General features: G+C 41.2%; 1 protein-coding gene and 1 non-coding gene across 4 annotated transcripts in view; both read right to left on the bottom strand.

Moving 5' to 3' along the window:
* Window positions 1-1,834: 1,834 nt before the first annotated feature.
* haus6 (HAUS augmin-like complex, subunit 6) overlaps window positions 1,835-25,408 on the bottom strand; it is a 105,307-nt gene continuing 81,733 nt past the window's right edge. For all 3 annotated transcript variants that reach the window (XM_070886448.1, XM_070886457.1, XM_070886466.1), the window contains 8 exons: window positions 24,491-24,620; window positions 23,491-23,593; window positions 18,759-18,867; window positions 16,516-16,570; window positions 16,177-16,359; window positions 9,899-10,034; window positions 5,300-6,590; window positions 1,835-1,918 (listed from right to left, as the gene is read on the bottom strand). In XM_070886448.1, coding sequence (XP_070742549.1) covers window positions 5,341-6,590; window positions 9,899-10,034; window positions 16,177-16,359; window positions 16,516-16,570; window positions 18,759-18,867; window positions 23,491-23,593; window positions 24,491-24,620 — 1,966 coding nt within the window. In that variant the 3' untranslated portion in view covers window positions 1,835-1,918; window positions 5,300-5,340. The remainder of the gene's footprint in view (window positions 1,919-5,299; window positions 6,591-9,898; window positions 10,035-16,176; window positions 16,360-16,515; window positions 16,571-18,758; window positions 18,868-23,490; window positions 23,594-24,490; window positions 24,621-25,408) is intronic.
* Window positions 16,854-16,985, bottom strand: LOC139279995 (small Cajal body-specific RNA 8). Its single transcript, XR_011596578.1, has one exon. It is a non-coding gene; the product is annotated as a small Cajal body-specific RNA 8 (non-coding RNA).

Below are 25,408 nucleotides of genomic sequence, written 5' to 3'. Positions count from 1 at the left end.
ACTGGAACTGAAAACTGTACAATCAGCAAACATTACCACTTCTGACCTTATAAGAACATATGAAATAGGAACAGGAGTAGGCCATACGGCCCCTCGAACCTGCTCCGCCATTCAATAAGAGTATGCTCGGCTCGACCATCTTCAGCTGCTTCATCAATGACTTTCCTTTCATCATAAGGTCAGAAGTGGGGATGTTCGCTGATGACTGCAGTGTTCAGTGACATTCGCAAATCCTCAGATAAATAGCAGTCCATGCCCGCATGCAGCAAGACCGAGGCTGATAAGTGCCAAGTAACATTTGCACCACAGAAATGCCAGGCAATGACCATCTCCAACAAGCCCTCGACATTCAACAGCATTACCTTCGCTGAATCCCCCACCATCAACATCCTGGAGGTCACCATTGACCAGAAACTTAAACTGGACCAACCATATAAATACTGTGGCTACAAGAGCAGGTCAGAGGCTGGGTATTCTGCAGCAAGTGTCTCACCTCCTGACTCCCCAAAGCCTTTCCATCATCTACAAGACACAAGTCAGGCTTGTGATAGGTCATTGATTAAGCAGCTGAAGATGGTTGGGCCAAGGCTGCAGCCCTGAGCTCCTGCAGCAAAGACCTGGGACTGAAATGAACCACAACAATATTCCTTTGTGCTAGGTATGAATCCAGCTAGTGGAGTTTTCTCACCCCCGATTCCCATACTTCAGTGTACAGTTTACTTATAACAATTACAAATATAAACTGCATGTCTTTGCTACTATACCAACAGTAAGATTTGCATTTATTAGATTCTGGTACCAAAATTATAAAATTGCCCAGTTTATTTTTGAAAGGGTATCCTGCTTCCAGTAGAGAAATCGGAGGGCTTTAGACCCAAATAATTAACTGTATATAGTCACAATGTAATTCCAGACTCCCAACTGAAGTTGAATGATTGAAAAGTTAAGCAGCAAGGTATGGGGGCCCCCCCAGAGTGTACTCTACCTGTAGTCTTAAACAAGATCAGAGAGAAACCATCAGTTGTAGATGATCTAAGAATTAATTTCTGCATACACAAACTTTATTATAAACTACAAATGTTACATTTGCTAATGGCAAGTACAAAATATTAGTACAAGAAATAAGGAGAACAAGAAAGTGATAAATGGATTGGAGGATGTTTAAATGTTTTGGGTGAATTCAGGAAGTTTAGCTTGGCATCACTAGGGACACATTTCCAACTTTTACACCTAATGTCAGTGTCCAACATGGCCAAGGTAGCTAAAGATAGATTGCAGCCATTCTGGATGACATTTCAATGACTGCTAGTATTAAAATGGACAGTTTTACTGTAGACATGTATTTCATTGGAATTGGGCAGTTGGGAGAGCACAAACAATTTAATTTGGGACCCTCATATCCCATTACGCTGGACTAATTAGAACCCAAGTCAGAGGTAAAATGACATTGTGACACCTACTGTCCAAGACTGAAGTCCACAGCTGCTAAAAAAAATTGCAAGTTAGTGACTTTTGTATAAATTAAAATGTGCAGTATGTACAAAGTTCATGAAAAAAGTTTTAAAATTCCAAATTCTGGTTTCACCAAGGCAAGTAATATCTTCTGCTGGTCAACATAATTATTTTCCATTTCAGGCACCCAGCCATGAACAAATACACAGTGTAGAGTAAAATTACCTCTGCTCTACTTCAAGACCAACTAGATTGGCCCATCCCTGCTAAAAACAAACAGTTTTGAAGCTTTCCAAACTTATTTCACACAGGGTCTCAACAGTGTGGGCTGGATCAGATTCTAGGTCAGAGGCGAAATACCTCATTTAACCCATTGCAACATTCAGTCCCTGTTAAAAGTTCATTATTAAGGAAAGTGCCTTGAACGACAACGGAATTTTCGCAAATGGCCTTTGAAGTTCTTCATCTGAAAATTAGAAAGAGAAAGAAAGAGTTAAAACCAGTACTCCCACAGAAACAAAAGCTGTTTACCAGCAAGCATCGTTTAAAAGGCAGCATTACTATAAGCAGTGAAGCTATAAAATACCAAGTGTGTGGTGCTTACAGATCAGTTACTGGTGGTTGGACCAATTTGAAGTAACGAAGCGTGTTACAGCTTGATAACACTACAGTAATACATACACTAGCTTGCATCTCCATAATCAAATGGTTCACCTATGGACCACTTGCAGTACAAAGTCTAAATTTCCTAGTGGGTCTTGACTCGAGATGGAGCAACACTGAAGAGATGCAATCCACTATTCAATATAATGGATTCTCCAGAGGAAGAAACACAGTTGACTATCATTAACATAGGAGGCTAATGCCTTGCAGAGGTAAATTGCATGTTTCAATCTCCGTCACAAACAAACAAAAAAAAATGGTAATATACTGGTGTAATTCATTTCTGTACAACTCTGAATTTGCCATTTCCAGTTCCTTCCAATACTATCCACCAGGAATAACAGTCTTGGAACATTGGAACAATGTTATTTGGCTCAAAATGCTCTCTTCAGATGACCTAATTGAAGGAAAACAAAATCTAGAACTGTTGTATTTCTCAGTTGAAGTGGACATAGTACTTAAATTGCACATGCCCACTGTCAAACACCATACGAAGTATATGGCTCACATGGTTCAGTTGAATTAGTCTCAGGCCTGGAATGAAAGCTGCAGGCAAACAGAATTTACAGAAAAAGGCAAGAATTGTTTATATAGCCCTTTGAAATTGGAAGGGCCCAAGCTACGACACAGAAAGGAGGATAAGAGTTAGGGCAGAAGACCAAAGCAGCTTTTGAAAGTGGAAAGAGATAGGGCAAAATGGAATGGTTTCAGAAGAAAATGCCAGAGTGTGAAGACAAGATGGCTGAAGGCGCTGCCAACAATGGCGGAGCAGGAGGAAAACCTGAGAGTCAGAAGAATGGAGTGCGCAAAATTAATCTGTAGGATGCAGTGGAGGGATTTGTAATAAAAAGGTGCAGCGTCAAAAATCTAGAGTTCCGGAATCCGGACCGATCAGTGGCAGGATCGTCCGGAATCCGGACCCGCCGACCCTGGGGCCCCGCCGCTGCCCGACCTCTGACCTCATCGTTCTTACCTCAGAACCCGACCCGCTCCTGCCGGCCTGGACAGCCCCTCCTCGGTGGGACCCCGCCGGCCCAGACAGCCCCTCCTCAGCGGGACCCCCTCCTCCTTGATATTCCAAAATCCCCAAAGTTGGGCTTGGGTGTTTCCGGATTAGTGACACCAGAAAGACGATTGAAAGTCCAGAAATGCCCACAATCCAGAACGGCCTCGGGTTCCGGATTCTCGACGCTGCACCGGTGTTACAATTTCACAATCAATGTACTGGAAGCCAATTGAGGGCAATACTAGGGTTGATACATGTGCAGAAAATGGGGGTGGCAGGGTTCTGGATGGGTTGCAATTTATGCATGATGGAGCTCAGAAGGCTGGCCCAGGAGAATGCTGGAAAGGCCAAGTATGGAAATGCCAAAGTCACGAAGGAGGGTTTCAACAGCACAAGTTGAAATATGGAGAGATGCAAGTAGACTATCTTAAATGGACTGGATATGGGTTTGACGGAGATGCACTAATAAGTGGAGCTTCACAGTAGTCAGTTCTGGGTCTTTTTGCGGTTAACATTCAGTAATCTGTGGAGGGTAGTTAACTGTTCAAACAAAAATTAGAGATGATTGTTAACTGTGGACAGGTGACCAATATAAAACGATTCACAGCATTCAAAAGGAAGTATGTCCATTATCAAAGATGGAAAAGAACTTGGATTAATCATCATTCTTTGAAAGTCATAATGTGAACATTGTAAAGCTGTTAAACAGAGTTAATTGGGTACAGCATGGAGGTATTTAAGTTTTCTAATGTGTAGGTCACCGAGGATCCTGCCGACTGGGTTCGCCACGAAAACCCGGTCGCAAAGTCGGCCAAAATCTAGCCCATAGTCCATTAAGAGCTTGGGAACAAATCAGTTTAGGTGTTGGTACTTTCCCACCCACCTGCTTGGGAACTATGAGATGATCATGGAACGCTTAAGCATCAATAATCTGTCCCCAAGAACTGTTTCCTTTTACAAGAGAGCTCTACAGGTCGATCTGCTAAATATGCCAGGGTGAGACCATTTGGTCACCTGCTTGTCTAACATGCAGGAACCCATCATGCTAGAGTTCCCAAACCAAACAGAAAAAAAACATTGAGATTAATTCTCACTATACATGTGTGCACTCTGAGGGGGTGGGGTGTACTTCACTAATGTAGCTTGGGTGCAGATCAAAAGTCAAGCCTTAAGAATCTCCAAGTGTGGATGGAAGTTTTAACTACTGAAACAGCACATCTTAACTGCACTGAATATAGTTTCCTGCCATTTGTCCAGCTTCGACCTCCCTACCAATTGAAGCATTTGCTTACAGGGTTACTGGGATTCAAGTGGTTTAAAAAATCTCAGCTGCCAGCAACAAATTCCCATCAATCAGCCAGGCTGCTCAAGTAACAATGACTTAAGAGGAACAAGGACCTGCTTGGCAAGGATATAGGATTATAAAGACCGTCAGAGGATCAACTTGGTTTCAATTTCCCATTGTTTGACATCATTGGTGTTAATTTGACCCCAAAGAGATCTGCCAACCCTTTATCTGCACCATCCTCAGGATTGTCACTAGTTAGTTACTAAACAGACGATGCGCACAGGTTCACTAGGCAAACAATGCCGAGTGGCACAAGCACAACTCAAAATATATAAAATTAACCACATCTTTCTGATCATAGCATGGACACACCCCAAAAAAGTACATTCATCAATTGGAGGCGAAGAGATTCAGCAGCAACCACCTGCCTCTACAATCCAAATAGGTACTAAACCATGGATAAATGAATGTGCTTTCATACTCAGATCATTGACCTATCTATACAGAAGATGCTAATACAAGGTTTGATAACAGAACTGAACAACTTAACATTTTAAACCTTTTCTGCTGGGAATAATTGAAAAGCCACTGCTGTTGATAAAGTAGAACTCTTAGCTCAGGATTATAGTTCAATCTTATCAGGGGGTTGGTCATTTGGCTCGAGAAAACCTCTTGCAGACATGACGTACAATTTTCTTGTACCAAATGAATCACATGGAGAACAAAAAAGCAACAAGTCATTAAACAAATATCAAACATTTTAATATACAATATGGGCATTAAACAATTACCACACACCAAAGAAAAAAATTCCAGTTACCTACTACTGTAAGCAGAATCACAGCTATTTATCTGCTGACATATGCTAATAATCAAATGCATGTACTTACTCTTTGAAGGAATGAGCTGAGAAATGGCAAAAAGGCAATCTTCAAAGAGATGGAGAGCTTCCCAAAGAATCAGAAAATAAAACAAGCCTTTGGAATTCCAAAGACACTGGTGATAGAATTTCCAAAAAATTTGAATCCAGGGCAAACGGTTTATCAGCATTATCTATTTCCTCATTCACATAGTCTATTTCACCCTTAAGTTCAGACTTGCATTGCTCTTTACCATCACCGCTACTATTGAAATTAGAAGCTCCCATATGTTCAATTAAATTGATCTTTTCACTTCCACCATACCCTGTGGCCAAAAATCCCTTGGGCGTTTTCCCCAATCTATTGCTCCAATCCTGCAGGTCCAAGTGGGAATTATCTAGTTGATAGACATCCACGCTTTTAGAACAGTTAAAACTGTCATTACCAAGCACATCAGGAATAGTCTCCTGCAAAATTCCAAGCCTTGGAGGCTTCGCTGAGCTGGAAAGTGTAGCAATAAAATTGTGAGATTCATTCCAAGGTAATGTACACTCCAAGTCACGTTCAGTATCAAAGGATGAAAAGGACTCAGAGTTTTCCAAAGTGAATTTGTTTTTGTACATTTCTAATCCGAAATCTTGAGACAGTTTCTCCTTTTTAATTGGAGATTTGGCACTTAATCTCCCTTGAGTCACAAACTGTAGACCGTGATCAGATTTAGTCTCATCTGTTGTCACAGTGCTAGAATCATCTTCAAAACTTAAAACTTGGGATCCAGAAGACAGAGAGAGAATTTTATTGCTCAATGCATCGTCTGTATCACTACCCGTGGTTTTACGACTGAAGTGATGTGGTTCATCTTCAGATCCAACATCTGAGCAACCCATTCCTGATCCCTCCCAATTACTGTGTCTGTATTTGGTCTTTTCCCACAGGTGATCAGGTGTAGGAAGCTGGTTGTTTCTCTTTTCATTTCTGGTGGAGTGACAGTTTGAGCTAGCTGATTCTGCATCAAGATTGGAAGCATTCTCACTCCAACAGCGGGTCCTTCTTCTGACAGATGGCAATATTTTTCTATCAGCTGACACAATCCAGCTTTTCTGTATTTCACCAATTTCAGTACAGCAAAAGGGAATAGTCTCATCATTAACTGACAGGTTTATACATGCAACAGATGAAGATTCTTCAGGCTTTAATAGAACTTGGCCATTGGTACAGTGTGTGTGTTTTGGATGTGTTGATACAGATTCCTCCTGGTGTTTCCTTTGCTCAAGCTCCGATTCCTGAACTGCACATCTCCATGACTTCCTAATATCTGTAACTGTAACAAATTAGTTTTATTGAGCGCTTTTGAAAAAACCACAAATTACCCAATCAATAAAAAAGTGAGGGGTTTGGATATTTAAAAAATTCTTACAAAGGGAAAGGATATGAATTTCAGCAAATCAACCTTACTTAAACCAAATATTCATTATGTGCAGTGCTTCCCAACACCAAACCCGATCTTGCCTTTTATCAGTTTGTTCCCATCTCCTCTTGCTCTATAGTTATGATTTAATTTGAAATAGGACTCTGGATTAACTGCCTATTTCACTTACCTTGTATACCTCCATAATGTTTCCATTAATTTGCTTACTTGCAAGGTTCAAAACTTCTTGTAATTCAGTCTTCGGAGAACAACTTCAAGTCCCTTTTTTTGCAACACTCCAGGGCTCAGCAATCAGGACCAAATGCTGTACTCAAGGCAAGGCCTGAGCAGTACATTGCACAGCATCAGCATAGCTGCCACAGACTTGCAGTGATGTAGCAATATAGCTCCACATTATTTTTATTTTGTTGATTGCTGCTCTGCAATGACTGGACATGGCAAGTACTGAAATAATCTGCAGAAGTTGTCAACACATCTGTAGTCCTCAGCTCTCAGTTTCTCAAATAGCTAGTTCCACGTCATTCATTAAAGACAAAAAAATACAAAGCAACGTGCAACTGATTAAAATTCACCTATCATAGTTCTGCCTACTTGCAAATTCCATCTCCATCCTTCTGTAGTTTCTCATCGAGCCATCTTCCGACCCTCCACCTGCCAAAAACTCCATCTCTTCCAAAACTCTGCTGCTTATATCCTATCCTGCACCAGGGCTCACTTGTGCATCACTCTTGTCCTCACTGGTCTACATTGGCTCCCATCTCAAATTTAAAATTCTCATCCATGTGTTTAAATCCCTTCATGGCCTTGCCCCTCCCTATCTCTAATTGGCCAAGAATCTTTGAGCAGGGCATCTCGTGGCAAGCACAATAGATTTCTTTCCTCGCTTTTCAGTTCAAATAATTTTTGCGCCGCAAATTGCCAACTAGGACCTTGATGAAAGATGGGACTAATAGTCCATCTCCTTAACCAATGAAATTTAAGGAGTTGAATGGTTAGTGTTATTTAAACAGTTTATTGAAATGTCACCGAGTTTCCTGCAGGAAAATGTGTAGTTTGTTTTTTTTGTCTATGGAACATGACAAACATACATCTGATTGAAGACCATGCCCTGCCCAGGTTCAGCTGGTTAAGAAATTCAGGAACCAAATGTAGCTGCTGCCTACATGAAAGCTATATATTTTCTAGCAATTCAAAGTTTGATTTTACTTGAGCAATCAGCATGGTGATGGATTGTTCCTTACAATTGAAAGCAATGTTTATGGGGATGATGCTCAGAATAAATTAGCGTGCCCCTTCAGGTTCCTCTGCCTTGTTTTACATATTCCCTAAACTCTAGTGGACCAACATACTGGTTGATTGGGGGAATAAGTAAAGTTGAAATTCATTTAGCCTTGACTTTATTCCCAGACAGAATCCACAAATCAAATTTGCTGATCTTCCTCTCTGCTGGTGAGAAATATTTCTTGCCTTGCCAGCCAGTTGCTAGCCCACGTATTCTCAATTTGCAACATTCCAGTAAAACATTTCCAATCAGTGCTCCTTTTTTGTTTTCTTTCACAGTTCCATCATTTAGATGTATTCTCCAATGCATCTTTCCCCCTCAGTGAAGGATTTACTTCCTTTTATAATTTCCCCAGTTTAGCTTGCATCCTGATTGCATGCTTTGTGGCGAACAATTATTAATTGTAAATGGATTTCAAAGTGGAAGGCCGTTGGAACATAAATTACCCCATTAACAGGGTCTACACACCATGAAATAGCAGCCCCAACTTTCTGCAGCAAGGCTAATTCATATTTACATGCAGCAATTTCTTGACACTCAAAAGGTTGATGGTGAGCTCCAGTTTTTACGAGGCTAACACCGCAAACCATCCAGCAAATTTGTGGCGATTCGCAACTCATGGTGCATCTCTTTGCCACAAATGGCTGCGTTTAACATCTTTGCAAAAAATTCTGGGCCGATATCGTTCCTCTAACTGACTTTTCTGCACTCGCAACCCTACTATTGGAGGGATCGCCTTCAAAAATGCAAATTGTTGTTGCACCAGCCTCTCGAGTAACTTTATCAAGGCCAAAATGTCCACTTGAGGTAAAGTTTTAAAAAAGAAAGTCAAGGAAATCACTCCGGCAGGATCCTCCCCTTCTGAAACTATGGTGGGTACCATTTACTAGGTTATTTTGAAATAGGTAACCATCAACTTTGCTCTTGATTCCATTACATTGCTACTTAGTGGTGCAAGACTAATGGATTTAAAGTTAGGTGGGTCTGTTTTGGCACTTTTGAAAAGTGGTAGCAAGTTGGCTCATCTCTAATCCAATGGGATTTCCCTTATATTCAGTGACTCCCTAATGGTTACCATCAGCGAATTGTAAACTTTGCCCCCAACCTCATTTTGCACTCAGTCATTTGTGGTTTGATTAGTTTTGAACTCGAGCTGGTCTAGAACCCTTTGTAAATATCAATGTTAGTAAGCTTAGTTGTAAAATCTCTGATAATGGGAGACCTGCTACTAGTGAATACTTCTAGAAGGTTGTGGCTGACAAGTTTGGCTACAGAACAATAGTGGATACGCTGCGAAGTAATTTGTTAGTTGTGAAGCACTTTGGGATATCATGAGGGTATGAAATACACCATAGAAATACAAGTTTAACTATTTTAAACTTCACCTTCACTTTACTGATTTTTCATCTTTATCAATGAAGAATTGAGATCTCTTAATCAGTCAATACTAAGTAAGAATTTTTCTTAGGATCCTCTGTAGCAGTCAGAAAACAGGCTAATGAGGCACGAAACAGAGTAACCAACACCAGCGATACTAAACAGAGCAAAGCACACAGTGACAACCAACACCAAGCTGGCTGTTCAGCAGGCCCAATTAGGCTGTTATATGCCATGAGCCATTGCTGGGAATGACGAGAGTCAAACACGAGTAATGTCAGGTGGAGGCAGATCTGGACTATGCTTCAAAAGTAATTCATTTGCTGTGAAGAGCTTTGGGACATCATGGCATGATATGAATACAAAGTTTGTTCTTTCTTTGTCACAAATTCAAATGCTTGCTATTTTGATCATAATTTTAATAGTAGTCACCTGCAAAAAAGCTTGTACTTCCAAGTCTACAGACACAGGAAAATTAGTAAATTATGGTTCACATAACTCAGCATGTGCTTAGATTTAAAAATCAAACTATGAAACTTACCCAAGTGTTTGGGTGTCCTTGGAAGCTCTGTTTGTGCAATAAAGGGATTGTTCACCAGCGAGACAAATATGTCTTCCAGGGCCAGATGTTGCTTTTGGGATACTCCAGGTGAATCTTTGGTGATAGTATCTGCTACCTGTAGAAGGAAATCATTCACCAATAAACATTCAGTTGGTTCTTGGTGTTTTGGAGCCTTGGACAAGTTGTGCATTGCAATGGGCAACATTACTCTAAGAGCTAAAATACATGATTAATTATCGTACTTTCCCAAAATAAATGAGCTTTCCACATAAGGTGTGCAATCAGGATAGATTTGGATTAAGTGTTTTGGCTAATTTATACAACTATGTAAATCAGCAACGAGATCTTCAAGGAAGAGAGATAGCTTGGGTACTGCTCAGACACATTCCCTCCAGGGGCTAAAAGGAAGGGTATCCAAAGCAAGAGCATCATGGATGACGAAAGAAATTAAAAAAAAAAAACAGAAAATGGAGACTTATGATAAATGTCAGGCTCATAATACAGTAGAGAACCAAGCCGAATACAGACTGAAAAAGGAAATAAGAAGGGCAAATAGAGAGTGTATAAGAATAGATTAGCAGGTAACACAAAAGGAACATTCAAGACTTTATAAACATATAAATAGTACAAGGATAGTCCAAGGAAGGCTTGGGTAGATTAGAGATCGAAAATGAATTAATTGAGGATGGAGAAGGCATGGCTGGGGTACTGAATGAGTACTTGCATCTTTTCACAGTAAAGGAAGGGATAGAAAAGTCACCCACATCCAGCTGGAATGCATCAGAGATTGCTCAGGGAAGCAAGAGTGGAAATAGCAGATGCTTTGGCCACAATCTTTCAATCCTCCTTGGATAAACCAGGTAACGATAGGTCAATCAGTCTCACGTCAGTGGTATGGGAATCTCTATAGAGATAACCTGGGACAAAATTAACGGTTACTTGGAATAACATAGGTTAATAAATGGCAGCCAGCAGCAAAGTATGGCTGACAAACTTGGTCAACTTCTTTGATGAAGTAATAGAGGGCTGATGAAGGTAGTGCTGTTGATATTGTGTATATGGACTTTCAAAAGGCATTAGATAAAAGTGCCACATAATAGACTGGTTAGCAAAATTGAAACCCATGGAATTAATGGGGCAGTGGCAGTGTGGATACGAAATTGGCTAAGAGACAGAAAGTAGAGAGTAGTGGTGAACGGTTATTTATTGGATTGGAAAAGAGTATAAAGTAGTGTCCCACCAGGGGTCGGTATTAGGACCACTGCTCTTTTTGATATACATTAATGACTTGGACTTGGACTTGGGTATACGGGGCATAATTTCAAAGTCTGCAGGTGACACAATGTGAGGAGGACAGTAGTAGACTTCAGGAGGATAGAAACTGGTGAAATGGGAAGACATATGGAAGAAATTTACCAGAAGTTTGAATGATGCATTTTGGAAGGATGAGGAGAGGCAATATAAATTAAATGAAAGGGGTGCAGGAACTGGGGGTTCACATACACAAATCTTGGATGCTGGCAGGACAAGTTGATAAGCCCAAAGAACATATGGGATCCTTGGCTTTATAAAGAGGCATAGGGCTACTATCCATTTTGCTGGCTATCGCCCAAAAAATGGGCGATGTGGCAGCCTTCATGATTGCTGGAACATCGCCCATTTTTTGGATCTCGACTTTCGGCTCAGTGATAGCCCAGCGATGTGAAATGGGCGAAGCGATAGTCCAGTGATGCGAAACGGGCCAAGCAATATGGAAGGCAAAGCTTCCCTAGCAACAGCCTTCCACACATGTGCAGAAGGCAGAGAGAGAGAGAGAGAGAGAGAGAGAGAGAGAGAGAGAGAGAGAGAGAGAGAGAGAGAGAGAGAGAGAGAGAGAGAGAAAGAAAAAGCACAGCAAAGGAAGAGATTAAACATAGTAGATACATACAGAAGTAAAAAAAAAAATCAAAACTGAGACATAGTGGAGAAAGAGTCGATAAAAGAAAAATCGATAAAAAGGAAAATGTCTTCATCCAGCAGTGATTTAGAGGGAGGGGGAGTGCGTGCAGGGCAAGACCATCGTCCAGGAGGTGCACTCCTGGTGGGCCCAATTAACCCGGGGTGGGCGTGGAAAATCTCCACCCCAGATCTACAGAAAGCTCTGGGCCAAGATTGCAGAAGTCATCTCCTCGGCATCCCACGAGACGAGGGGGCCCGACCAGTGTCGGAAGCGCTTGAACAGCCTTGCTGCTTCGGCAAGAGTAAGTACAGATTTTATAGTGTATTGATGAAAATTGTAATTATAATAGTAAATCTCCTGGATTGACTTTAATTTTATTATTATTACATCTATATAATATATATTCTCTGCTAAAGTCTGGACAGGGCTATGAACCTGTGCCCTTTTTAAGACTCTCTGGCTGCTGTCACTTACACAGGGACCCAGCATATGGACTGAGGAAGAGCTTCCCGTGCTCACTGTCTGCCCGGAGACACCTTTGGACATTAGCTCCTGTCATTGCAGAGTTCAATGGTGATTGTAGTAGAGAGATGTGTGTGTCAAGCTGCAGCTCCTAAACACGCAAATCTTTGTTATAACCGTGCAGCAATTGTGGATCTTATTTGCATGCAACGTTGGAAACTGTTGTCGTTCCATGATATTACCTAGTCAATTAGCTTATGCCATGCTCTTTCCACGTTTGCAGAAGATATCGAACAACCGTTCAGAGCAGAAGTGCACCGGAGGGGGCTCTGCCCAGCAGTTGCAAAGGACGGACCCTGACGAACACGTGACGGCACTTGCATCACGTGAGTAATGGGTCCAGCAGTTTTAAAGTAATGTAACGTCATTTAATTATAATATATCATTCGTATATGGTGTTATACATGCAGCCTCTGTGCTACTCTCAAGTTGACAACATAAGAAATAAGAGCAAGGGAAGGCCATCTATCCGCTCCCCATAAACCCTTACTCCCTTATCATTCTGTCCATCTCCAACTGATCCAGCCTCCATAGCTCTCTGGGTCTGTGAATTCCACATTGATGTACAACCAAATGATGCATTAATATGTAACATCTCTTGGTAACATTTATTGTAGTCATGCTACTCCTCCTACGTATGCCAACGCAGCGCAATAATAGTGCATCATTCTGTTCTAATAAGCTCAATTGTGTTTTGAAGGTCAACCACCACCAGAGACGCAAAGGGAGGCAGCACCTGCACCTTTGCAGGTGTCATTTGCCACGGGTGGTGAAGAGAAGGAGGAGGAGACTACCGACCCAGAGAAGGAAGTAGTTATGGAAACAGAGGAGGATGCCCCTTTCATCTCAGACAGTGGAAGCCGCAGCCACTTTGTCGATTTCAACCAAAGAGGTCGGGTCAGCCAGTTGAGCACACGCTTCCTCTGGCCGATCGGATAGAGGGCTTGATCACACTGTGCGAGGAGCTTGTCGCAATTAGTCGCGAGCATCTCCAGGCATTCATGATGTTCACAAGGAACATGTCCTGGGTGTGTGCTGTGCAAGCGGAGGTTTCGCAGCAGACACTCTTGGAGATGCACGCGCTGACCACCTCCATCGATGCTTTGTGGCATGCGTTGTTGGCGGGACACGGCATGAACCCCAAGGTGCCGCTGTCACACACACCATGAGCACCAGCATACAAGCGAGTCAGGAGGCTCTTCCTACTGACTTGGAAGATGATGCCCCAGCTTAGTCTCCACCTCCAACACCCCCCCCCCCCCCCCCCCCACAAACAACCGATCGCATCACCATCACCCCCACCCCCACCACGACAGGAAGTTTTGCAGTTGCCCGCTACACACCAGACGCGCCTTGGTACCCGGGGACCAAAACGGGTGGGGTTAGGACACGGCGCGAGGGGTACAGGATCTGGAGGGAAAGGTGGCCACAGGTAGGGAGGGGGGTGTATTGTTATTTTTTCTTGTTTTTTTAAAATTTATTGTTGGGCGATTGTTGGGGTGGGTGGGGATTTGTTACAGTTGACGTTAAATTACTACATCTTTTTATTGAATTTTACAATTGTTGTGCATTGTCTTCTAAGAACGTTAAGTTAAAACATTAATGCAACTGTTGCACAACAATGGCCAGGCCAGGATAAAACTTAACGCAAATGCAACTGTTGTCTAACCGTAACCGTCCCCCGAAGCGTTCATGAGCTGCTGGTGCAACAGCTTTACAGCCGCATAACTCCCATGGGGTTTCTCCAGTCTTCCAGGAGGTGGGACCATGGATTCAGAGTCAGGCAGATTGTCCTCCCAGAGGTCCTCACCAGCCTCATCCTCCGCCTCTTCCGTCCCCACTCCTTCCTGAGGTGGACCGGCAGCCCCATGTGGCAATTGTTGCCTTCTCCTTATAGCTAGGTTATGTAACATGCAGCACACCACAATAAACTCAGTGACCTGGTCTGGGTTCTATTGTAGGCTTCCTCCAAAGTGGTCCAGGCATCTGAAGTGTTGCTTGAGCACTCCAGTTGTCTTTGACTATATTGCGTGTAGCTATGTGACTTTCGTTGTAACGCTTCTTGGCTTCAGTCAGGGGATTACATGGGGTGGGGAGGGGGGTCATGAGCCAGCTGGCAAGGCTGTATCCTTTATCCCTCAGCATCCAACCATGACCTTCTGGCGGACTGTCAAACATGTCTGAGATAGCACTCATGCAGGATGTGCACATCATGGATGCTGCCTGGAAATTTAGCATTAACTGCCATGATGATTTGGTTGTGGTCGACAACGAGCTGTACATTCAGGGAGTGGAATCCCTTTCGGTTACGAAACAACTCCGCATTCTGTAAAAGTGCTTTCAGGAGGATGTGGAAGCATTCTATTGCTCCCTGCACCTTGGGGAAGTTTGCTGTTCGCGAGAAACACAAATCGCTCTAGATCTATGCCTCCCTGGTCATGGGGAAGTTTAAAGTCCATCCTGTGAGCGTAAAGGGCTTCAGTCACCTGTCAAATGGAGCAGTGTGGTGTGCTGGGAGATACCACAGATATCACCAGCTGAAGCCTGAAAGGAGCCCGATACAGTAAACTTTACCTGAATGGGCAGTACGGTCCTGATAGTGCTGGTAGGCTGCAGATCCTCCTTGATGAGCTGGCATATCTCATCGATGAACCCCTTCCGGAAGCGCAGCCTCTTAAGGCACGCATTAGACAAGTTGAGGCAAGATTGCTTTTCCCTGCAAGTTCGTCGGCTGTACGTTCTCCTCCTCCACATTAGTCTGCCACCTCTTCGATTGGCCCCTTCACTAAGCTCTACTTCAGATGCCAGCATGTGAGCATTTACAAGTAATGGTAGAGAAGCTACAGGCCCCGTCGCTATTATCACTATTGTTATAAATGATCTTTGTACTAAAAAAAAATGTATAAATGTGAGTTGATCCATCAGTAAAAGGCCCTTAAATAACTCAAATTATAAGCCCTTCTTGTTTAAGCAGCCTCATTTCCTCAGATGTTCAAAATGGTGTCCGAAGTGCCGAGTACTGTGAGGAAGGCCAGGTAAAAGCAGCTTTTCGGCGAGTGATCAGCCCGGCAATGCGAGGGCAATAACCTCAGCGAGGCGACAGGAAAGTTGGGCTGGCAATTTTCCAGCCCAACTTTCCACTTTTTAATCAAAACGGGCGATAGCCTGCCGTTTTAGGAGATATATGGGCACTAGGCCAGCGATCTGAAGTGAAAAGTCTGGCCCATAAAATTTTAAAAAGGAAATTATAGTAAATATTTATAATTCACTGGTTCAGCCTCAGTTGGAGTATTGCATCCAATTCTGGGCAAAATGCTAAGAAGGATGTCCAGGCTTTGAAGAGGGTGCAGAGATTTATCAGAAGGGTACCATGGATGAGGGACTTGGAAAAGCTGAGATTGTTCTCCTTACAGCAGAAGTTAAGGTGAGATTTAATAGAAACTCAAAATCATGAGCGGGTTTGCCAAGAGTTCAGAGGGAGAAACTATTACCACTGGCAGGAGGGTCAGTAACCAGAAGATACAGATTTAAAGTAGTTCGCAAAAAAGCCACAGGGGAGATGAGCAGTGTTTTTTTGGAATGTACAGCCTGAAAGGGTAGTGGAAGCAGATTCAACATTAACTTTCAAAAGGGGATTGGAGAAATATTTGAAATGGAAAAATTTGCAGGGCTATGGGGGAAAGCAGGGTGTAGGACTAAATGGATAGCTTTTGAAAGAGCCGACAGATAAGATGGACTGAATAGCTTCCTTCTGTGCTGTATCATTCTATGATATAAAAAGGGGATGTTTACTAACCTCTTCTGCCAACTGGTCAACAGTCTTCTGAAGTTCTCTTTTCTGAAGACTTTCTTTAGGTTTATTCAGAAGTGCTGGATCTTGGGCTTGGTCCTTTTGCTGTATTACCTTCTGATTTGCATATGGAGTCTGCAAACTACTTTCAAAAGGGTGCCTATTTACCAGTGGTATTTCAATTGATTCCTGAGAAGAAACACATTTTTATATTGGTTTGAATACTGGCAAGTATAATTTGCATTGCTAGAGACACATTATATTCTAATGTATTTATGAATATAATGCAACTGATTTTAGTCATCGCTGTATCCTTTGCAAATGTAATATGAAAAGGTTTCTTACCTCTCCAAGACAAGAACTCGTTTCGTCAGTTGGATCTCTAACTGGAGTGTTGAACCTACAAGATTAAAAGCTTGAATTAAGGGAATATCGTTCCACTCATAGTTTTTAGGTTGAATTGAACCTTAAGTGAAGGTGAAATAAAAAATAATGAAATTAAATATAAACTCCTAATGTTCAAGCTTACAGTACTTTGGGCAAGTTAACATTCACAACGATCTCGGTAAGTCTCCAGCTCATTCCAACATTATTTTGCGTACACAATTATTTCAGTAGTTGATTTACAAGGTACAGACTATTTATGCACAGCTCATTATGCCACACTGATTGCAATTCACGCATCTTGTTTGCCCCGTATCTGTCCGCTCCAATTTCTCTCAAGTTGGCTCGGTCATCAAAAGGCTCATTTTATTCTAGGGAGATATTGGTGACAACTAGAGTAAATTTGGCTCTAGTTGTGTATCAGCCTCCCAGGGGATTAGAAACATAGAACAGGAGTATGCCATTCAGTCCCTTGAGCCAATTACCTGTTATGTAGATACAAATCCTCATTTTCTGAGAGATAAAAGTTTTAAAAGGTGATGTACACATTGCAATTTGAGGTAATATTTTTCTTAGCAAGTTAAGTATTTTTCAGCATGTTAAATTTAAGCACTAGCAAACCTTAGTAGCCAAGTCATATTTCCCCCCCAGGTTTAAGATGGGTGACTGAGGAGAACATTGCTCCGTTCCACTAGGTTTCTAGAACACCAATTGCAGGGTAGCCTCAACTTTACTGTATTTAGCAAGTGCTTGCCAATAAATTGTATTCGGTATCCACCCACCCACTCAAATCTTGTTGGTTAATTTGATTAAAATCAGTGATATATTTTCCATGTCAGCAGTCTTTATTGCATGGTTTATAACTTTAAAAACCAACTCTAGACTGGACTATTCCAATACTCGCTTATCTCCCACCCTACATAAACTGGAGCTCAGCCAAAACTCTTCCATGGCCTCGCTCCTGCCCTTCTCCAACATCCTCAAGCCCTAACCCCCCCACCACCAGGAGATCACTGCACTCTTCCAAATCCAGTCTCTTGCACATCCCCGATGTTCATTGCTCCACCATTGGTGACTGCGCCTTCAGCTGCCTGGGCCTCAAAGCTCTGGAATTCCCTGCCTAAACCTCTCCATCAAGACGCTCTTTAAAACTTACCTCGTTGACCATGTATTTGATTATCTGTTCTAATATCACATGGCATTTTACTATGTTACAGGCCACAATTTCCCTCTATTTATGGTTTTTATTTGAACATTGATTAAGTAGTTTAGGGGTTGAAGATTCTACCTTTAAAATGTAGTCATCACATGAATAATGCCTGCTTGGACAAGGCATCTGTTGAAATGTACCCCAATAAGGGTTGAATACTTTAAGAAAAGTGACAGAAAAAGTTGACAACAAAAAACAAGAAATTGCTTCAGAACGGCTTAAAAATAGAAAAAGGTTGCTTTCTGTTGTAAGATTGCAGACTGCCATCTCAAAATACAGTAAGGAACATTAAGCCACTAAAATTGGAAAGTAGCCAACTAGGAAATTCAGGTATGGCAATACAAATATTGTTCAAAATGGCCAACAAATATAGACCATATCCTGTTTCTTTAAAAAAAGATGGATTTAAAATTGTATGTTAAAATTAATGATGCAAGATGAAAACTAAATTTTACTAGATCATGAGATGAGGGGGTTGACTTATGAGTAGGTTGGACCGCTACTCATTGGAATTCAGAAGAATGAGAGATGATCTTATCGAAACGTATAAGATTATGAGGGGGCTTGACAAGGTGGACGCAGAGAGGATGCTTTCACTGTTAGGGGAGACTAGAACTAGGGGGCATAATCTTAGAATAAGGGGCCGTCCATTTAAAACTGAGATGGAGGAATTTCTTCTGAGGGTTGTAAATCTGTGGAATTCGCTGCCTCAAAAGAACTGTGGAAGCTAGGACATTGAACAAATGTAAGAGAGTCAAGACAGTTTCTTAACCAATAAAGAATTAAGGAGTTATGGGGAGCAAGCAGGGAAGTGAACCCAAGTCCATGATCAGATCAGCCATGATCGTATTAAATGGCAGAGCAGGCTCAAGGGACTGTATGGCCTACTCCTGCTCCTATCTCATGTGCTTATGTAACATGCAAGATGTGCAACCTTCATTGGATTCAAGGCTATAACTTCAGTGAAAAAGTAGTTGAGGGCACTAGAGTGTACCTTCCAGAACACTGCAATTTTGATGTGCTTGGATCATTAAAGCTTCTTGTAACACTCCCTATACCACTGTCATCTCTCTCTGAACTTCTTGTACATGGCTCTTGGGGCCCTATTAAAAAAACAAAAGAAGAAAAATTAAGTTTCAAATCCTTGCTCAGTGCACAATAGATAATTCCAGTCAAAGTAACAAATTAAACCAAACTCCCTCGTAGCAGACTTTTTCATGTGCTTATATAAAAAAAAAAGGAGAAACTGGAGTTAATTTTAAGTTATAGGATTGAGTATTAAAATTTGTACTTCCTTGCATCCAATTTAAAAAAAAAAACATATTGCACTCCCTTGCTGAGGCAGCAAGTAATTGGCAGCCAACCTTCCACCAATGCTCCTCTGGAACCAACTGAAATGAAAGTTAACATGGAATGGACAGCAAAGTAAGATGCTGTGGTAGGTCTATATAATTAGAGCTTCAGATTAACAATTTCTTAAAACATCCTAAAGAAAATAAACTAAATTTTTCCCAACTATGAAAACAAACTAGGGTTTCATTATTCATTTTGTGAAGAAGAATGGAAAACCAAGTATTTTGTTTTTTTTAAAAAATGGTGAGAAACTATAAAATATTGGTGTTCCGAGATTTAGGTGTCCTCGTACAGGAAACAGTTAGCATGCAGGTAAAGCAAGAAATTAGGAAGGCAAATGACATGTTGGCCTTTATTGTAAAGGGGTTAGAGTACAAGAGTAAGGAAGTCTTACTACAATTGCACAGGGTTTTGGTGAGAGCACACCTGGAGTGCAGTCCATAGTTTTGGTGCCCTTATCAAAGGAAGGACATACCTGCCTTCGAAGCAGTGCAACAAAGGTTTACTAGATTGATCCCTGGGATGAGAGAGCTGTGCTACGAGATTGAGCCAATACTTTCTGGAGTTTAGAAGAATGAGAGGTGATCTCATTGAAACATAAGATTCTGATGGTAGATGCAGAGGTTGTTTACCATGGCTGAAGAGTCAAGAACAAGGGAACAGAGTCTTAGAATAATGGTTGGCCATTTAAGACTGATGAGGAGGAATTTCTTCACTCAGGGTTGTGAATCCTTGAAATTCTCTACCGCAAAGGGCTGTGGGTGTAAAGTCATTCAGTATATTCAAGGCCAGGATAAATAAGATTTTTGGACTCTTGGGGAATCAAGGGATAGTGGGATCGACAGGAAAGTGGAGTTGAGGTCGAAGATCAACCATGATCTTTTTAAATGGCGGAGCAGGCTTGAAGGGCGGTATGGCCTACTTCTGCTAATTCTTATAGTATCATATTTAATCCCTACTACAATATGGCAAGCTAGGCATGTAAAAAAGTGGTAGTTAACCAGTGAAGGTGAGGAAACAGGCATATCATCATTGAGCGCATGCAGAAGAATATGGTACTGAGCATTAATTGGAACAGATATGGCAAGGTCAAAAAAGCAAGATTGGAAAAGGCTTTTTTTGGTTGTGAGTCGCTGGAAAAGCAGTATAGGTGGAAAAGTTTAGGCAGATCTGGGCCATGTTGCCTGAAGATTACCACTGATGGTGAAGTGAGGCCAAGGTTAGAAGAGCACATTGGCACACAGGATTGAAAGCAGCTGCAGTTAGAGAGGAGAGAGACAGAGGAATTTCTAAATTAAATGAGGATATTCAACTCAAATGTGATGGGGAACAAAGGAACAAATAGCCAAGAGAGATCAGCAAGAACTGGGAAATAGGACTTGTCAAATAGGAAATGGGCAGCAATTTTAGAATGAGCTGGAGTTTGCATATCATGGAGTTCATTGGGGAAGCGGAGCCTAGAGATGACAAAAGGCACATGAGGGTTCCAGTGTGAGGAGTTGTGGGGGGGGGGGGAAGAGAAAGAGAAAGCAGGGATGAAGAAAGATAAAAGAAAAATGGAGACCAAGAGATAAGTGGAAGCGGGTAGCCTACAAGAGGCAGAATATGACATTTGAAGTTCAGCTGAAGGAGAAACAAGAGAGGGGTGAGCATGCTCTGGTTCAGGCTGAGCTAGCAGCTGGGGTGGGCAATGGTACCAAGGGCTGGAGTGTACAATATTTGGAGAAGTCTTTGATCTTGCTGAGGTTACATTCAATAGAATTCTGGCTAATTAACTACTTGATGTTGAAAAAGCAGTCCAACAACAATGCAAGCAGTACAATCAAGGGAGATGGTGGAGAGGTAGAACAGAGTATCAACAGCATACACATCAATGCTGATACAGTGGATACTGACGATGTCACCAAGAAACATGCAGATGAGGAATATAATGGGGCCAGGAATGAAACACAGATAGGAGGAGAAATCACTACAGGAAATGTCTCAGCGACATTGGGACAGACTGGAACGGAAACCAACAAGGACAATGGGAGAGATTAACAGCACTGAATGCCACAGAAGGGGCGAAGACTAGTAAAGATAGTATGCTAAAGGACACAATTTGACCGAGGAAATGGAACTGAAGGGCTTCCAACATGAAACAACAGATAAGGAAGCACGGAACCAAATGGCAATGTTAAATGTACATGTTAAAAAATACATTTTGCTCTCATTTTTGCATACAAAATCTAAACATAAAATAGGCTTGGCTACTATTAATCTTTTCTACGTCCATAGCAAAAGGCAGCTTTAGTAAGCAGTCCAGCATTGCCCCATGATCTGAAAGTTAGAACTTTATGTAAACCATGAAGTAAAATTTTCCATCGATTTAGCAATTACTCTTTTACCATAATGTAAAGCACCAGAGATCAGTGTGGGATGCCGACCAGGTACTCCTATCCAGTCCTAAAGAAGCACCAAGTTTATTTGCAAGCATTAGATGAGAAAATATTTAGTATTTGTACCTCAGGAGAATGGGATAACCAGCACTTTTTAGTCTGGTAAGTTATTTATTTGGCCAGAATGGAATGCCTACTGCAATTTGATTACTGCAGCTATTGAGGGAATGCCACATCAATGAATGTACTCCCCAGTGACAAACCTGCATACATAATTTGAAAAACTTCTGATACATCCAACAAACTTGATCTGATTAAGCAGTGACATCACCAATGGCTGACCACCACCTCTTTCTACATTACAAGTGACTACACTCCAAAAGTACTTAATTAGCTATAAAGTGTTTTGAGATGTCCAGTGGTCATGAAAGGCGCTATATAAATCCAAGTCTTTCTTTCTTGTAACTTGTATTTCCAACAGAAGTGCGTGTGGTCTTTCTTCCCCCAAAGGAAAATTAGTAGGAGCCTATTTGAAATTCATTATATACTGGTCAATTTAAGGATTCATATACAAGCGAGCAAGTTACAAAACAATTTCATTATACTTCATAAATATTTGAATTAATTGCACAATATTACAAATGAAAGTATGGTTTTTCATGCAAAAATTAATACATAAACAGCTCTTTACAGTAGTTACTTGTATATCATAGTTTTCAGACAAAAATGTTCACTGTAGATCAGGCCTGAATTTCTCCACCTCCCTTTGCTTTAGAAGTGCTAAATTACTTTATACAAAATAAACTACTATGGTGAAACGGCATGAAGCATCAACTTAATCATGCTTCAAGCTGTTAAACATCATGCCAGGGAATGAGAAAAACACATGAGATCCAAATAAAAATAGAATTTAGGAAGTGAGGCTGTTAATTTTTTTTTTTTTTTAAATTGCATTTACCTTAGTCAGAAGTCAAGATGGGAACTGAAAGATGGAGAAAGCTGGTTGAAACACACTCTTCCGGCTAAGAGGGAGGCAGCAATGCAATGCAGGTTTTGCAGCAGAGGGAGAAAAAAGGGATACACAGCAGAAAGATGGAAAGGCAGATTAAAAATATTCTAGTTGAAAAGGTAACACGAGCACGTTGTAGTAAAGAATTAGGAAAGAGCTCAAGGTGAATAGGGCAATAGATGATAGAACTGCCAAAGTGAGTTTTGTTTGGCCTTTGTGAACAGGACCAGGAAACAAACGAAGGGATATCAATTAGGTTATGCTAAACTTGTCAAACCAAGGTTCTATACTGCACACAATTCTGGTCTCCATAATCTGAAAAGGATAGAGGCACTGTGGAAGGTGCAAAAAAGATTTGAGGGAATGATAACACAACTGATGTTATACTCCAGGAAAGATTTAACTGGCTGAGGCTCACTCTTCTAGAAAAGAAAAGGTGGAGGGGTGATCTGATAGAAGTTTTATGAAAGGGTTTGATAAGGCAGACGTAAAGATATTTCAACTTGCAGGCGAGACCAGAACTAGGGGCCATAAATTGATAGTCACTAATAAGGATATGTTCATGGGGCGAGATGAAGGGTAGGAGGCTCGTGTGGAGCATAAACAATGGCATAGATCGGTTTAGCCGACTGGTCTATTTCTGTGCTGTACATTCTACTGAATTTCTCTTCCCCTCAAAAATGCAACGATAATGGTTATATCTCAAGTATACAGTCAAATGGAAAAGAACAAGCAACTTGAAATGTTGGCTGGCAATAGAAAGGTCAGTGATTGACTTAATTTTCAGGTGGTATGAGTCAATCAAACAAAATTAAGTTCTTAAGTAAATCTTAACATTTTTGCAAATTAATATATTTTGTATATTTGTATAAATGATCACAAAAACAATTCCTGCTCAGATGTAAATTAAATCTTAATTCTAGATGGATAAAAGGCAAATTACAGGAACTGCTACGTGGTGTAATTAGCACCTTTTCTGAACCTACCTGGAAGTGCTGCAGAGTGTGAATAAAATATACTGCTTTTATAAGCTTCTTCTGAAGCTGGCTCAAAAGACAACGGTGGCATGGTCGGTAGAAGATCAAGGACCTAAAAATGCAACACATTCCCATTAAATTGAACAACCATAAAATAGTTTTTTTTTGTGAAGCGGAATGGAAATTGATTTAATGCATCTGAATCACAGTAAATTTCAACTACATGAGGACACAATTATGAAGTAATTGAAGGTAATATGATCAGAATTAATTGGCAGCTTTGCCTTGAAGATAAAAGGCAAATTACAATCAAGATTACTTGTTGGCAAGTAAAGTTGTATTCAAATCATGCCTTTGCCTTGTCCAAATATCATTTCGAAATTACTCAAATTTTATACAACATGTCAAGTTTAATAGGGCATGAAAACAAGTGTGTTATTTTGGGGTAGAAGGAAGCATTCTAGCTTGGACAATTTTAAGAAAAACAAATCCATCACATCTGGAACAGTCATGAAACAGAAAAGACCACTAAGCCCATCAAACTTGTCCCTCCAATACATTAATTTGCTTAGCCTGCATTCAGCCAGTCTTGTTTGTGCCAGTTCTTTGGAAAAGTTGTCCAATTTAGTCCTACACCTATTTCCCCATAGCCCTGCAAGTTAGTCCTCTTCAAGTACATGTCCAACTGCATTTTGTATTCCTTAATATACATTAGATTTAAATGGCTCCCATCTGGTCTCATTATTATGTGTTTTAAGTGCCCATGTCTTGTATGCTGCAGGTGATGTCCCTTCTTGTACAACTTCTTTCAAGACTATTGAATTTGAACTTCTCCAATCTTTCCTCACACTAACTCTACGCTGCATTCTGATACACATTTTAAGATTTGGGTTCAATCATAAAACAATACAGGAAATTACTTATGCTCAAAAATTGAAATCAAGAGTTATGACAACATTGAAGAAGGAATGCTTCCCCATATCAAAGTTCAACAAGAAGTACTACTTACAGGATACTTTTTCCTCACTGGAGAAAAACCAGTTCTACTCAAATACTGTTCCCATTTCTTATCCCATGCACTTTCCATTTTGGCTATTGATGTTTTCACAGAAGGGATAAGTTCATGTGTTATCTTCTGGCTGTGAAAAGAATATGACTCAATACAACCAAAAGTTCAGTTGATGACGACTGAGAAATAACATACTAAGAATTTCATGCAGATTATCACAAACTAGGAAGTGATTTCAGTACATCATTTGTGATCAGAAATCAGCTACATGAAATAATAACATAGAATGCATTAATTGGTGACCAACACAAAACAATTATATACAAATTAGTCTCAAAGCAAGATCCATGCTAGCCACTTACCAAGTAGCAATGTTCCCACTAAGAATATTGGAAGTGGTTTTAGAAAAAGATAAGTGTATTTACATTAAGCAGCAACTACATTCATTTTCTAAAGAAACCATGAGCAAAAGTCAGTTGTTAAACCCAGAGAAGCCATGAACAGTTCGACATCCTTGTACCCGGCCTCAGCCATCAGCCCTGCCTGCCTCCAGCCGCCTTCTGGTTAATGAGTTATCCAGCCTGGCACTTCGGTTGCGCCAGCGAGACCAAGTCTCGGCTTTGGTTAATGATTTGAGCCGAACCGACCTGCCCCCCGCCCAACCCGGGTGGGATAGTACGGGCGGACGGACAGGGGGCGGGGGTTTGCTGTGCACTGGAGCCCGGGCTCGGCTCACACCGTTCTGGAGTCCCGATTCAGGGAGAGAGAGAGAGAGCGTCAGAGGGACAGGCGACAGCGAAGCGAGAGATATGTATTTAGATTTTGAAAAATTTATTTACAAAGTTGTTTGAGATTTATCACAGGCTACTTCTCCAATCTACAAATATGCACTGGAATTTAACATATGCAGTTATAAGA

This window comes from Pristiophorus japonicus, chromosome 1 (genome assembly GCF_044704955.1).
Source record: "Pristiophorus japonicus isolate sPriJap1 chromosome 1, sPriJap1.hap1, whole genome shotgun sequence".
In the NCBI taxonomy this organism is placed as follows: domain Eukaryota; kingdom Metazoa; phylum Chordata; class Chondrichthyes; family Pristiophoridae; genus Pristiophorus; species Pristiophorus japonicus.
Note: the sequence above shows the minus strand (reverse complement) of the source record. Positions and strands in the feature narration are given on the sequence as shown.